General features: G+C 46.0%; 1 protein-coding gene across 2 annotated transcripts in view; it reads right to left on the bottom strand.

Annotated features, from left to right (window-relative positions):
* Positions 1-14,004, bottom strand: part of LOC311056770 (phosphorylase b kinase regulatory subunit alpha, skeletal muscle isoform-like) — a 45,074-nt gene that overhangs the window by 4,239 nt on the left and 26,831 nt on the right. For both annotated transcript variants that reach the window (XM_084073576.1, XM_084073577.1), the window contains 8 exons: positions 12,801-12,880; positions 11,989-12,067; positions 11,470-11,599; positions 9,635-9,736; positions 9,299-9,396; positions 8,785-8,829; positions 6,894-7,055; positions 5,681-5,734 (listed from right to left, as the gene is read on the bottom strand). In XM_084073576.1, coding sequence (XP_083929702.1) covers positions 5,681-5,734; positions 6,894-7,055; positions 8,785-8,829; positions 9,299-9,396; positions 9,635-9,736; positions 11,470-11,599; positions 11,989-12,067; positions 12,801-12,880 — 750 coding nt within the window. The remainder of the gene's footprint in view (positions 1-5,680; positions 5,735-6,893; positions 7,056-8,784; positions 8,830-9,298; positions 9,397-9,634; positions 9,737-11,469; positions 11,600-11,988; positions 12,068-12,800; positions 12,881-14,004) is intronic.

Here is a 14,004-nt window from a genome sequence, read left to right as displayed (position 1 = left end):
GACTAAATCTACAGTTGATTTCGACTAAAATGTATGTTGTCGGTGCATTGATGGCGTCGTAATGGCTGATTTTACACTTGGTTGTATGCTGAAAATAGCAGATCTACAAGCTCACAATGTGTCGCGCTGCGACGCATTGTGAGCTTGTAGATCTGCTATTTTCAGAGCGCAACACCTGAGCATAAAGCATATAGTCTTTTAGTTCTACTGGATCTATTCTCCACTAGTCCACTCCCTAACATTTTAATCTAGTTTTTATTTGTTGACGAAATTGTCAGTATATTTAGTCTTAGTCGTCATAGCTTAGTTTTTATTTATTAGTTCTTATTTGTTTTCGTTGTGAAAAAAGGTAGTCGACAAAAACATTTCGTCATAGTTTTAGTCGACGAAATCAACACTGGTTACAAGTAAAAGTCCAGAATTCAAAACTTGTACTTGAGTAAAAGTACACAAGTATAAGCATCAAAATGTACTTAAAAGTACCAAAAGTAAAAGCACTCATTATGCAGAATGTCCCATTTCAAGTTTTCAAATGTATAAACATCTTTTGAAAATAGATCTACAAGCTCACAATGCGTCGCATCGCGGCGCATTGTGAGCTTGTAGATCTGCCTTCGCTTTAACAAACACATATGGATTCAAAGATTTTAACACATTTTCATGTGTTAGGGTGAAAAAAATGTGTGCGACCCTAACCCTAACCCAAAGTATAAAATGATAGGTAGCCTACGAGTTAGTTCGGGCAGCATACACTCGAGAGGTTACATGCATGCTCATTCTATGTGGCTGTACAAAAGGCTGCCAGTGAGAGAGTTAAGTGTGTGTGCTCGTTAAGGGTGTGCACAGGTCATCATGACCCTAATCCTGCTTGCACGCACCTGCGGTTAATCAGCGCTCTTGATCTTTCAGAGCGTACGGTGTCACATCAAACAAATTGTTCAGACGGTTCAGACGGACGGTCAGAAGTGTGTCGCAGTTCTCAGACATTGTGCTCGAATACACTCTAAGTTTCTGTGCGTTAATGCAAAATACACCACACACCATTGTTGTACTGTACTGTGCTCATTGAAGTCTTCAGTAAAATCCTTACATGAGAGAAGTTGTCTGTCCTGTGTTCTAATCGACACCCCTGGGTGAAGTGTGGAAGCTGGACCAGCAAGCCACTAAAACCAGTCCCTATACAGTCCTTTTCTTAACCCTCACTAACATTGAGGTCCTTCGAGCCGGATCTACGCTTTACTTCAGGATAAGGATGGATCCATTGAGCACAGTACAGTACGAAGACGAGCAACAACAGATGGAGGAGGGAGCAGCCAAGACGACCTCTCTCAGCTGTCATCAGGCCACCCCTTCCCAACTCCAGCATGGCAGGTTTCGACGAGAGTCCCATGGCTCATCCAGCCGCGACAGGGAGTTGGAGGATATGTGGGAGGAGAACATGCAGCTTCATAGATCTCAGCTGGCCATCGAGAAGGACATTGCACATCTGAAATCACTTAAGGACGACATGAAGCAGCTCATGGAGACTGTAAGCCGCCTTACGGAAGTGATACCAGCAGTGGGTGGTAGCCGCCACACAAGGTCCATTGATCAGGAGCCGGCTGAAAGGCCTAACTACAGCTCCACTCCAGCTCCACGCAATACAAGTCAGCAGACTCACAGGCCTACAGCGCATCTGGCCGCACCCCAACTAACAGCCTCCAGGCAACAGCCACCGGCCCAGGCGCTTGGGCCAGGACAGGCATCCGCCGGGCAGTCCTACAGTGGACCCTCTCAAGCAGAGTCAACCTATAGGGGGCCCAGGCCCACTATACCACACTTGAGTCAGCGAGACCCAAGTCAGTTCGCCAAATTGAAGATCGCTCTAGAGAACCTGTTGCCAGCCGATGCCACAGAGCTCTTCAAGTACCAAATATTAACAGATCACCTTAAGCTAGAGGAGGCAAGTCTAGTAGCGGACTCATACCTCCACTCTGCCACACCGTATTCAGACACCATGGCAGCTCTGAATGAACGGTTCGGGCAACCACACCAGGTGGCACTAAAGAAGATCGCCAGTGTCATGGACTCCCCTGATATCCACCGCGGTGACGCCGCAGCCTTTGAGAGGTTTGCCTTACAAGTTCAGTCGTTGGTGGGACTGCTGAAGACCCTTGGCCGAGAAGGCGAGAGTGAGCTAGGCTGTGGGTCTCATGTAGCACGCCTGCTCAGTAAGCTGCCCCCTGAAATGAGATCAGACTTTCGTCGCTCCATGATCCACCGCCCAGGTGCCATGTACTCACTTCAGGACTTTGCTGCATGGCTCCAGTGCGAGTCTTGGTGCCAAGACTTTGATGGCCAGTCATTTAGCAAAGGGCAGAAAGAAACCCAGAACCAGAAGTCAGAGAGTCGTCAGGGAAAGCGTTCAATATCTGTCCTCCATGGAGCTGAAGATGTTACATCACCTGTCTCGGCAAGGAAGAGTGCCAAAGCAAAGGTATATTGTCCCTACTGCGACAAGGATGCACATTACCTGAACCAGTGTTCAGCCATCCAGAAGCTCACTAAGGCACAAATCACTGAGTGGATCCGCTCCAACCACAAATGCTGGCGCTGTGGAAGGTCCCATCGGGCGGCACAGTGCACCCTCAAAAAGCCCTGTGGCATCTGCCAGGGCAAACATTTGCAAGTCCTGCATGAGGTCAACAGCAGGGCTCCTAAGGAGGAGCCAACAGACCAGAGTGCGCCAACAGAACAGAGTGCACCCGCTGTCTACACACTCTACCTAGATCGACCAACAGGCCGCAACCGTGTACTGCTGAAGGTCATCAGAGTAATCCTGCGTCACGGTAAACGCACCCTAGATACCTATGCCATATTGGATGACGGGGCCGAGCGCACAATGCTCCTTCCGGCTGCAGCAGAGAAGCTTAACCTACAGGGCACGCCAGAGAATCTCGCCCTCAGAACCATCCGTCAGGATGTCCAAACGCTCCAAGGCGCCTCGGTATCCCTCCGTGTTTCCCCTGCTTCACAGCCCAAGAGAAGTTTCCCCATCAGTGGAGCCTTCACTGCAACTCGCCTAGGATTGGCTGATCATTCCTATCCTGTATCCAGCCTGCAGAAGAGGTACAAACACCTCGCAGGTCTTCCCTTAGAGCAGTTCGATAATGTCCGCCCACTCATCCTCATTGGAGCCGACCACCCACATCTCATCACCCCCAACAAGCCAGTGCGGTTGGGTCCGCCGGGGGGACCAGCGGCCATAAGAACGAGACTGGGGTGGGTGCTACAAGGCCCCACTGGGATGGTGGAACAACAGTCACGGCCACAGCAGTGCCTCCTGACGATGACAGTCCCAGACAAGTGGCCAGTGAAGCCAACCGCCTCAGCTGAGGAAGAGGAGTCAGAACTCCGTAAGTCAACCTTCTGCGAAGTCACATCCACAGTGAATGACCCGCAAGTTCCAGACGCAGACCAGTGTAACACCCGGAGGGAGCTCCTTGATGTTACCCCAGTGAAGCGGGCGCTTCACGGGGCGGCAGACCAACATAGTACAGCTGCCGACTATCAGAAAGCTGACAGTGACACCCTCATCTTCCAGCAAGCCCAAGGGGACAGCATCCCAGATGAGCTGCGTCTCTTGAGAGCCAACAAGCCTGTTCCATCTAGTAGCTGCCTTCCAACTCCACCCCCGGAGTTCGACAAGTCTGATGATATCATCAGAGTCGGTGGGAGACTACAAAGATCGGAAGACCAGGAGCCAGCCACGCTGCACCCCATTGTGCAAAATTCAAGCCGCCCTGCCGGTGAACTCCTGATGCAGGAGTACGACAGGCGTCTGTGTCACCCTCGCCCAGAGCGGGTGTTTGCAGAGATGTGCCGCACACTGTGGATCCTCCGAGGGCGTGAGGCTATCCGTCGCCAGAAGCACGCCTGTGAAGAGTGCAGTCGATGGAAGTCTCGACTGCCAATCCCCAAGATGGCTGACCTACCAGCTGCCCGCAGTGGGCAAAGTCTCCTGTTGATGGGGCGGCTCGACGGATCCCTTCCTCAAGTTGTGTACCCAGATAAAGAGCTCCGCTGCAGACGCAGGTGGAGGCACTTTCGGATCTTGCCAGATCACTTCTTTTCAAGTTTCATCAGGCGTTACAAACCTGCATTGCAAGCCCGCCAGAAGTGGCACGCCACCAAGGACAGTCTCACTGAGGACACAGTTGTCATGCTGGTGGTCCCTTGGCCTCCCCCAGTGGGCAGACTTTTGTTTAAGCAAATAGCTTCCGCTATTTGGGGGCGGCTGTACAAAAGGCTGCCAGTGAGAGAGTTAAGTGTGTGTGCTCGTTAAGGGTGTGCACAGGTCATCATGACCCTAATCCTGCTTGCACGCACCTGCGGTTAATCAGCGCTCTTGATCTTTCAGAGCGTACGGTGTCACATCAAACAAATTGTTCAGACGGTTCAGACGGACGGTCAGAAGTGTGTCGCAGTTCTCAGACATTGTGCTCGAATACACTCTAAGTTTCTGTGCGTTAATGCAAAATACACCACACACCATTGTTGTACTGTACTGTGCTCATTGAAGTCTTCAGTAAAATCCTTACATGAGAGAAGTTGTCTGTCCTGTGTTCTAATCGACACCCCTGGGTGAAGTGTGGAAGCTGGACCAGCAAGCCACTAAAACCAGTCCCTATACAGTCCTTTTCTTAACCCTCACTAACAGTGGCTGTTTACAGCGTCATGCAAGATCCATACATCATACACTGACATGGCAATCAGCTGTCCATTTGGGCGGGTATTTAAGTTCTCTTGAATCTGGCATTCCATCCGCTTGTGTGTTCTAGCTTGTTGTCATGCAGCGTTTGCTCCCACCACCACCCCAGCACCACCAGTAGGTGCTCTGCTATTGGTCTGTTCCCCATGGGGGGTTGGTTATGTATATCTATCTCCCTGCTCTTAATGGTTAATGATGGCTGTATGATTGTGCTGAGCAGGGAGAAAAAATATAGCAGAGCCTGAACGCCAAGATAAAATATTACATCCACACTTGTATTCTCATTCTATGATATTGCTTCAATATATTTGGTCTATAATATTGGTTCAATCTATTTGTGAGTTATCTGACAGAAATAATGGTTATAGCTAAAAAGAAAAAGAATGACACAGCTATGCGTTCCCGAATTGAATGGGTTAAACAATGCATCTGGTTGGTCCAGTGTGATTGTGACGTCAAATAAATAAACATAACATAAGGTAATGATGGACAGACAGACAGACAGATGTTTGGAACGGCTGGTCAGACAGACAGACAGACAGACAGATTATGGACAGACGTTTGAGAACCAGGTTCAACCAACGTTTCTCAAACCTTTTCAAGTCAAGGACCCTCAAATTGATATGTATTTGGCGGCGGACCCCCCCCCCCCCCATCTGAAAATGTTTTGTGTCAGGGACCCCCCAGAAGAGAAGATTTATGTAAAAATATATTTTTCAAAAGAATGTCAAAGATTGTAGATGTAGAAGCTCGTAGATCTGCTATTTTTGAATAGTTAATATAAATGGAAAAAGTGGTTAGAAGATTATCATGTTAACCGCTTTGGCTGGGGACCCCCTGGAACCCCCCCAAGGACCCGTGGGGGACCCCACTTTGAGAACCACTGGGACAGACAGACAGACAGACAGACAGACAGACAGACAGACAGACCTCTCTAGTAGCTGATGATGATAAGACACATCCCTCAATGGAAAGTCCATGGCACTGAAAGACAGACAGGATTATAGTTAAATACAGAATCAATACGTTTACTGTCAGTGAATGATAATAAACAGCATGCATTAACCTCTAAATACATGTAAATACATACATTTCTGGTACCTGTGTCATTTTGGTGCGAGTGTCTGGGGCAGAAACTCACGACTAAAAATAGTGTTTACAGAAGATTTCAAAAAACACATTTATGTGGAAAATATACCAGTGAAAGATGATATCAAACATAACTATAGTTACGTTGAAAAAGTTGATTTTACTGTCCTCCACTGTGAAGACCTCGTTTTAAGGTCAGACTTTCTTTTGGGTTAGTTTTGAGTTTGGGAAGGGAGTCTAGATCTTTACCCGCCAAGCCAGTAGTTCTACGGGCTAGGGTCTTTTTGCGTATTTTTGCGGTTTATTGGACGATCGCGTTATTTTCTGTACCATCCTTGATTTTTTTTCTCTTCCCCTTCCGCTTTTAACGTATCCTTGAAGAAAATATCCATAACCTGTTTCCGGTTCCGGGTTTATCTTGCATGAACTTTATTTTTTTCCAGGTTTTGGCCAGACATCATGGTTTTCACACGGTATAAAAAACAAACGGAAAGTTCCGGTTATATTTTCATTTCTCTGGACGACGAACAGTTATCCTCTTTATGTTTACTAACGATCTGAAACCCGATCATAAGCTAAGCTAAGCTAAGATGGCCTCCGGGGAGGGCGGTGAAAGCACAGAACAGCCACACGGATATGGCGTCTGAAGGCTGTTTCCGCTGCTCTGTTCCACAGAGGGGGAGCGAGAGAGAAAAAACGTATCCCTTTGACTGCTGGTGGATCTGTCCTGTTTGTTTATAAACACCATCCGATCGCGGATTATAATGGATATCATTTTTTTGTGACCGGTTGAAAAAGGTTATAAAACACAAATCTCTGGCATTGGGTGAGTTTATTATGAATAATCTCTGGCGGTTCATGTATTTTGGTTGTTCATTCCACATTTTGGTGGCAGCAGTAGAATGCATTTTACACCCTGTTTGTGATGAATGTTTGGGGGAACGAGGTCAGATGATCTTCTTCTGGTGTCATGGCCATGGGCATCATTGTCCTCCTACCTTCTGCAGGATGCTCCATAACGTTCTGGTAGAAGACCACAGTGTATCAGACCTACCTTCTGCAGGATGCACCAGACCTTCTGGTAGAAGCCCACAGGCACTTTGTTCAGAGCCCCGTCCAGGCGTCTCCTGCGGAGCCACTGGCCCTGACGTGCATCCCTGACCTCATGGGCGACCCCAGAGCCATGGAAGCCCTCGATGGTCGGAAGTCTGTAGCGCTGTATGAGGAATGTAGAGAATGAACTACAGTCTGTAGCGCTGTATGTATGGAGGAATGTAGAGAATGAACTACAGTCTGTAACGCTGTATGTATGGAGGAATGTAGAGAATGAACTACAGTCTGTAGCGCTGTATGTATGGAGGAATGTAGAGAATGAACTACAGTCTGTAACGCTGTATGTATGGAGGAATGTAGAGAATGAACTACAGTCTGTAACGCTGTATGTATGGAGGAATGTAGAGAATGAACTACAGTCTGTAGCGCTGTATGTATGGAGGAATGTAGAGAATGAACTACAGTCTGTAACGCTGTATGTATGGAGGAATGTAGAGAATGAACTACAGTCTGTAACGCTGTATGTATGGAGGAATGTAGAGAATGAACTACAGTCTGTAACGCTGTATGTATGGAGGAATGTAGAGAATGAACTACAGTCTGTAACGCTGTATGTATGGAGGAATGTAGAGAATGAACTACAGTCTGTAACGCTGTATGAGGAATGTAGAGAATGAACTACAGTCTGTAACGCTGTATGTATGGAGGAATGTAGAGAATGAACTACAGTCTGTAACGCTGTATGTATGGAGGAATGTAGAGAATGAACTACAGTCTGTAACGCTGTATGTATGGAGGAATGTAGAGAATGAACTACAGTCTGTAGCGCTGTATGAGGAATGTAGAGAATGAACTACAGTCTGTAGCGCTGTATGTATGGAGGAATGTAGAGAATGAACTACAGTCTGTAACGCTGTATGTATGGAGGAATGTAGAGAATGAACTACAGTCTGTAGCGCTGTATGAGGAATGTAGAGAATGAACTACAGTCTGTAACGCTGTATGTATGGAGGAATGTAGAGAATGAACTACAGTCTGTAGCGCTGTATGTATGGAGGAATGTAGAGAATGAACTACAGTCTGTAACGCTGTATGTATGGAGGAATGTAGAGAATGAACTACAGTCTGTAGCGCTGTATGAGGAATGTAGAGAATGAACTACAGTCTGTAACGCTGTATGAGGAATGTAGAGAATGAACTACAGTCTGTAACGCTGTATGTATGGAGGAATGTAGAGAATGAACTACAGTCTGTAGCGCTGTATGAGGAATGTAGAGAATGAACTACAGTCTGTAACGCTGTATGTATGGAGGAATGTAGAGAATGAACTACAGTCTGTAGCGCTGTATGAGGAATGTAGAGAATGAACTACAGTCTGTAACGCTGTATGAGGAATGTAGAGAATGAACTACAGTCTGTAGCGCTGTATGCATGGAGGAATGTAGAGAATGAACTACAGTCTGTAGCGCTATATGTATGGAGGAATGTAGAGAATTAATTATGTTGCGAGGTGGAAAATGTGTAGTGAGCAATGAGAAGTACCCTACGCCACCCGTAAATTCAGCGCATGTTGTGGCTGGTGTTGTGGCTGGTGTTGTGGTGACATGTCATATTTAGTTGTTGTGTTTAGTCCAAATCAATACTGTGGGTATGGCGTCAGCGGCGAGAGGTCCAAATGCATGGAGTGGGTGTTGCATCAGCGGCGGAAGTAGCAATTCTCCGATTATATAAGTAGACATGGTGAGTCAGGAGCAGTATTCAGAAAGCTCAGAAGAAATAGTTGAAATAGCCAATCTACAAGCCTGCTACAGTATGTGACACAATGAGCCTGTACTGTAGATCGGCTTAATGTTCCAGTCAGGTTAATGTTTAGTGTTGACACATTTACTCACCCCTGTCTCCACATTGACGATGTCCAGAGAGTGGACAGACAGGCTCTGGAGGAGACACACAAACACACTTACACTTTTCTTGAACCACATCAACCCTAGTGCCCCTTTTTGTCATGAGGGGAAAAAAACACCATCTATTTACATTAATGCCATGTTTTTGGCAATAGCAAAACCGTATGAAGCTGCAATTAAGGCATTTCGTAGACACTCTTTATCCAGAGTGACCATAATCAAGGTAAACACATACATAGAATATAGAGAGACTGTGTAGTGTCTCAGTAAACTAGGATCACATGTAAACCAAGTACCTAGCATCAGTCTAAACCAATACTATCTAAATAATAATCTGTGCAGTGAAACAATAGGATACCAGGTAAATAATGAACCTGGCGTCTTTGTTATGCTATTGTATCTGTAACTTGTACTGCTGATCCCCATATGAATGATGTTTACCATGTATCTGGCTGTGGATCTGCTGTCTATGTTCTTTTCATTAGTAAGTATGAATGTTTACCAGTCGTATCTGGCTGCTGTGTCGGCTGTCTATGGTTTTGTCTCGCGTTACTTTCTCTTCATCCTGGACGGACACAGAGGTTCCTGCTGGGGTTCGAACTGAAACACACACACAGTCATGTGACACACATCAGTCATGTGGTGTCTGCAGTGGTGGACAGTAACTATAAGTAAAATACATTTTAAGCCGAATTCCAAGTACAAATTTGAACAGAGCAACATCCATTTGTAGTGGTCGTGGAGTAATATTTGACCATGACTATCTGTACTTTGACTCGAGTACTGTGGAGTTGAGTATTTTGTCCACCCTGGTGTAAACAGACATGTGATGTCTCACCACTCTTCTGGACACCAAACTCCTTTCCACTCAGGATGTGAAGTAAGAGATTCTTCAGCTCTGAAGGACTCATGTTCATCAGAGACTCTGTGGCTTCCTCGCCTGAGACACACACACACACACACACACACACACACACACACACACACACACACACACACACACACACACACACACACACACACACACACACACACACACACACACACACACACACACAGTATATTATACAGGGGTCTTCAACGTTTTTCAGGTCAAGGACCCCTTCCTTAGCTGAGAAAGAGCTGAGAAGAAGGAGCCTTCATCTCCTGCTAAAGGATCCTTTAGCAGCCTATAGGTACATAGGTTTGTTGTAAGAGGCTTCCAACCACATGGGATGCCAAAAAAAGCAGCTAAACGGCTCACAAAATTCGGAGAAATCTCTTCTTAGTTAGTATTAGTAACCGCCAAATATGGCTAAGACGCTGTTACTTACCCCTGAAGGGTGTGTGGGTATTTCCCCATGATTTGCTGACTGTACATCTTTACAGCACCTTGTAAATATTTGTGTCCTTGTATTGTATCTCTTATGTGGACGTAAATAAATTAAATTTGTGTGTGTTTATTTGTTTATTTAAACGGATACCCATTAGCTGACGCCTTGACGTCAGCTAGTCTTCCTGGGGTCCAAGACATTAAAATACATTATACAACAGGTAGTTCCGACCAAGCAATCTGATTGGTTGAAATAGCTATCTAGCCGTGCTTCAAACCAGCATGATAGCACGGGCCTAATCACATTAATAAATCACTCCGCACTGCAGTCCGCACCTGATTAGACCATATAAGGCACAGCTGTGCTGTGACGTCACGCTGTCCCACGGTGGGAAAACAAAAAGACGAAAACAAACAGCACGGCGAAAATAGCCGATCTACAAGTTCACAACGCGTCGCCAGGTATCGCACGGCGAAAATAGCCGATCTACAAGTTCACAACGCGTCGCCAGGTATCGCACGGCGAAAATAGCCGATCTACAAGTTCACAACGCGTCGCCATCGCGAGGCGTTGTCAGCTTGTAGATCAGTTATTTTGGCCACGTGACATGGTCATACGACGGAGCATATAGCCTACTGGAATTCATTCCACTGCGCAAGCATTGATAGCTCAGCTGTGTTGATGAGACGGTGCCTCAAAGCGCTGCTACAGGGACTATTTAATGTCTCAGTCAAATAAACTCTTCTCTTTACAGGGAAACGGATAATAGTGAAACATTTTTATTATGAATTGCCCCACAATATGATTACATTTGGATGTGTTTTGTTGGTAAACTGTTGTATAATCGCAATATTACACTCGAGGGTGTGCTTTACCTACATTATTGGCACTTCAGTGATGCTGGCGGAACTCGGCTTCGCCTCGTTCCTGACCGCATCACTGGCGTGCCAATAATGACGGTAAAGCACACCCTCGAGTGTAATATTGCTTAATTAACAAAAACATTCAACATATCACAGTGCATTACACAGAAATACTAAAAACAACAAAAACTAAATAATACATTTTTTACAAAAGTCGATAATCACATAAAAAGAGATACCGACAGGGATACAACAGATTTAAAAAAGTAGCACGATCAATCTGGTATGTAAGAATAGATGTTACTGTATGTTTTGAGTATACATTATATGATGTTGAACTTTCTTTTTAAAACTGTCTTTTTCTCTGGTGTTGTGAAGACTATTCCAAAGTACAACTGACCTATAAAATGCATCTCTGCAGTGTGTGTGTGTGTGTGTGTGTGTGTGTGTGTGCGCGTGTGCGTGTGTGTGTGTGTGTGTGTGTGTGTGTGTGTTACCAGAGCAGTGCAGGTGTGTGGACAGCTCAGTAGCCATGACCTGGATGATCAGTCCAGTCCTCAGACTGAACATCTCACTGAACAACGACGGCTGACTGCGAATCACCATGGCCAGGAACACCATCACCTCCTAATTGACACACACACACACACACACACACACACACACACACACACACACACACACACACACACACACACACACACACACACACACACACACACACACACACACACACACACACACACACACACACACACACACACACACACGAAACGTTGTAAGCTTGTAGATCTGCTATTTCTGGTGAAGAGATTTATTGGTGTAGATTGAAAAAGAACGCAACAATACAGTGCAAGTAATAGAGGATCTAAGTGTTTTAAAGTGTAGTGATATTGATCAATTCCAAACATTATCAAAGTATTCTGCGGCACCCCTGGACTTGCATCACGGCACCCAGTTTGAGAAACCCTGCTGTAGTGCATGTACTGTATGAAGTTTGAGGTGTAGTTTTGTACCTGTGTGAGGACAGCGATGGTCAGGTTGTTGTCACTGGCTGATTCTATCAGTTTGGCCAGCTTGTCTGGAGGCATGGGCCTGGAACACAGTTCACACATCCATTTAACCTGGAGGTAACGTCCACCTGGGTTCAATAACTTATGTTCCAACCAGTGAAAAGCCTGGGATACATTAAGACCATCGGTAATATTTGAAGTTATGACACCCCACCCCTCAAAACATTTAGATCCTTCCTTTAAAACAGCCCTGATAATTCACCTATCAGGAGGTAGTTATCACTTCTCCCTTATTAGACAGGCAACCCCCCCTCCCTTTTTTGCTTTACCCCCCACCCCCTTTCTTTTCTACTCTGTACATAGTGTTTTATATTTGTGATGATATTGAATGTTTGGTGCTATTTTATACGTTGATGAATTGAATACCTCGGACCCCAATGGAAACAAGACCGCAAGGACTTTTTTGGTGTTATCCTTTTAGACAAAGTGTTTGACTGTTACTCGTGCTGTTTTTACATGTCTGTCTAATGAAATATTCAATCAATCAATCAATCAATCAATCAATCAATGGTAGGAACAGTATTGTATACCAGACAAGGTTGTACCAAAGTTGAACATGACTTTAAGGCCCTGTTCAGACTGGCAACCCAAATCCAGCCCAAATGGGATTTTCTATCCAACTTTGGAGTCAGTTGGTTTCATGCAGTCTGAACGAGGCTAAGGAATTTGATTTAAATCTGATTAACAAAACTCAGGCTGGATTCGGGCTGCCAGTGTGAACAGGGCCTAAAAGACGGAAATGAAGAAGAACTCACGCTGAGATGGTTTTCTCTCTGGGTTCAGGAGGCAGACCCACTGTCAGGTGTTTCTGATGAGCCAGCAGATCTGAGCACGCCTGGACAGACAGACAGACAGACAGCACACTGTCAAACTACCGCTACACAACAGAAATACAAACAATATCCTGGTCAAATATCTGTAATCCTGCCAATGTTGTCAGTGGGTTGAAAACCCACGGCTTCTCTCTCTCTCTCTCTCTCAGCCCGTTCTATATGTCCATCTGATGAAGTTCATCATCAGCATATTCCGGTTCATAAAGACATGCCTTTGGATGTGCAGTTCTGACATGTTGAATTAAATCACGCTATGATGTGCAGATCTAAGTGAAACGGCTGATCAGCTGATTGTTGTGAGGGTAGGCTGCAGCGGCGCAGTGATACCGGACGGTATCAAAGTTGAACCAAAGCAGCCCTATGTGGTAGAAGTAGATCAACATTACAAATGATATGAGTTTTACGGAGCACATTATGTTTAATGAGTGGCCCCCGAAAAAAATCACCAGAACTACTTTTTTCCCCTCTTTATTATATTTTTTATCCCACGATTTTTTTTTGTTTGTGAGGGTACCTACCCTAGGAGACACGAGGAGAAAATGGTAAATGGTGCATTTATATAGCGCTTCTATCCGAAGCGCTTTACATTGATTGTGCCATTAACCCATTCACACACACATTCATACACCGATGGCGGAGGAAACCATGCAAGGCACCAACCTGCTCATCGGGAGCAATTAGGGGTTCAGCGTCTTGCTCAAGGACACTTCGACACTAACTCAAGGGGAGCGCCCCAGCCCGGGATCGAACTGGGAACCTTGCGGGTTTCCAGTTCACTCTACCCGGCCACTCTACCCCTGAGCCACTGCCGCCCCATGCAAACTCCACACAGAGAGACCGTTTCGGGGCACAGTCGGTAGTGCTGTCGCCTCACAGCTAGGAGGTCCTGGGTCCGATTCCTGCCGGGGACGCTGGGGGCGTGTCTTCTCCTCCGCGTCATCAGCGCCCATACCCTAGGTGGGGTTGGCGAAAGGGCCTTTCTGTGTGGAGTTTGCATGTTCTCCCCGTGTCTCCTAGGGTAGGTACCCTCACAAAAACATGTAGTAATCCTGGTCGCTATACCACCTCCCCCTGGCCAGCCGGGGTGCCTGATGGAGGGGAAGGGAACTGGTTGGAATAACATGTT

The sequence above is a fragment of the Gymnoscopelus microlampas genome (genome assembly GCF_963454915.1).
Source record: "Gymnoscopelus microlampas genome assembly, chromosome: 2".
Taxonomy (NCBI): Eukaryota; Metazoa; Chordata; class Actinopteri; order Myctophiformes; family Myctophidae; genus Gymnoscopelus; species Gymnoscopelus microlampas.
Note: the sequence above shows the minus strand (reverse complement) of the source record. Positions and strands in the feature narration are given on the sequence as shown.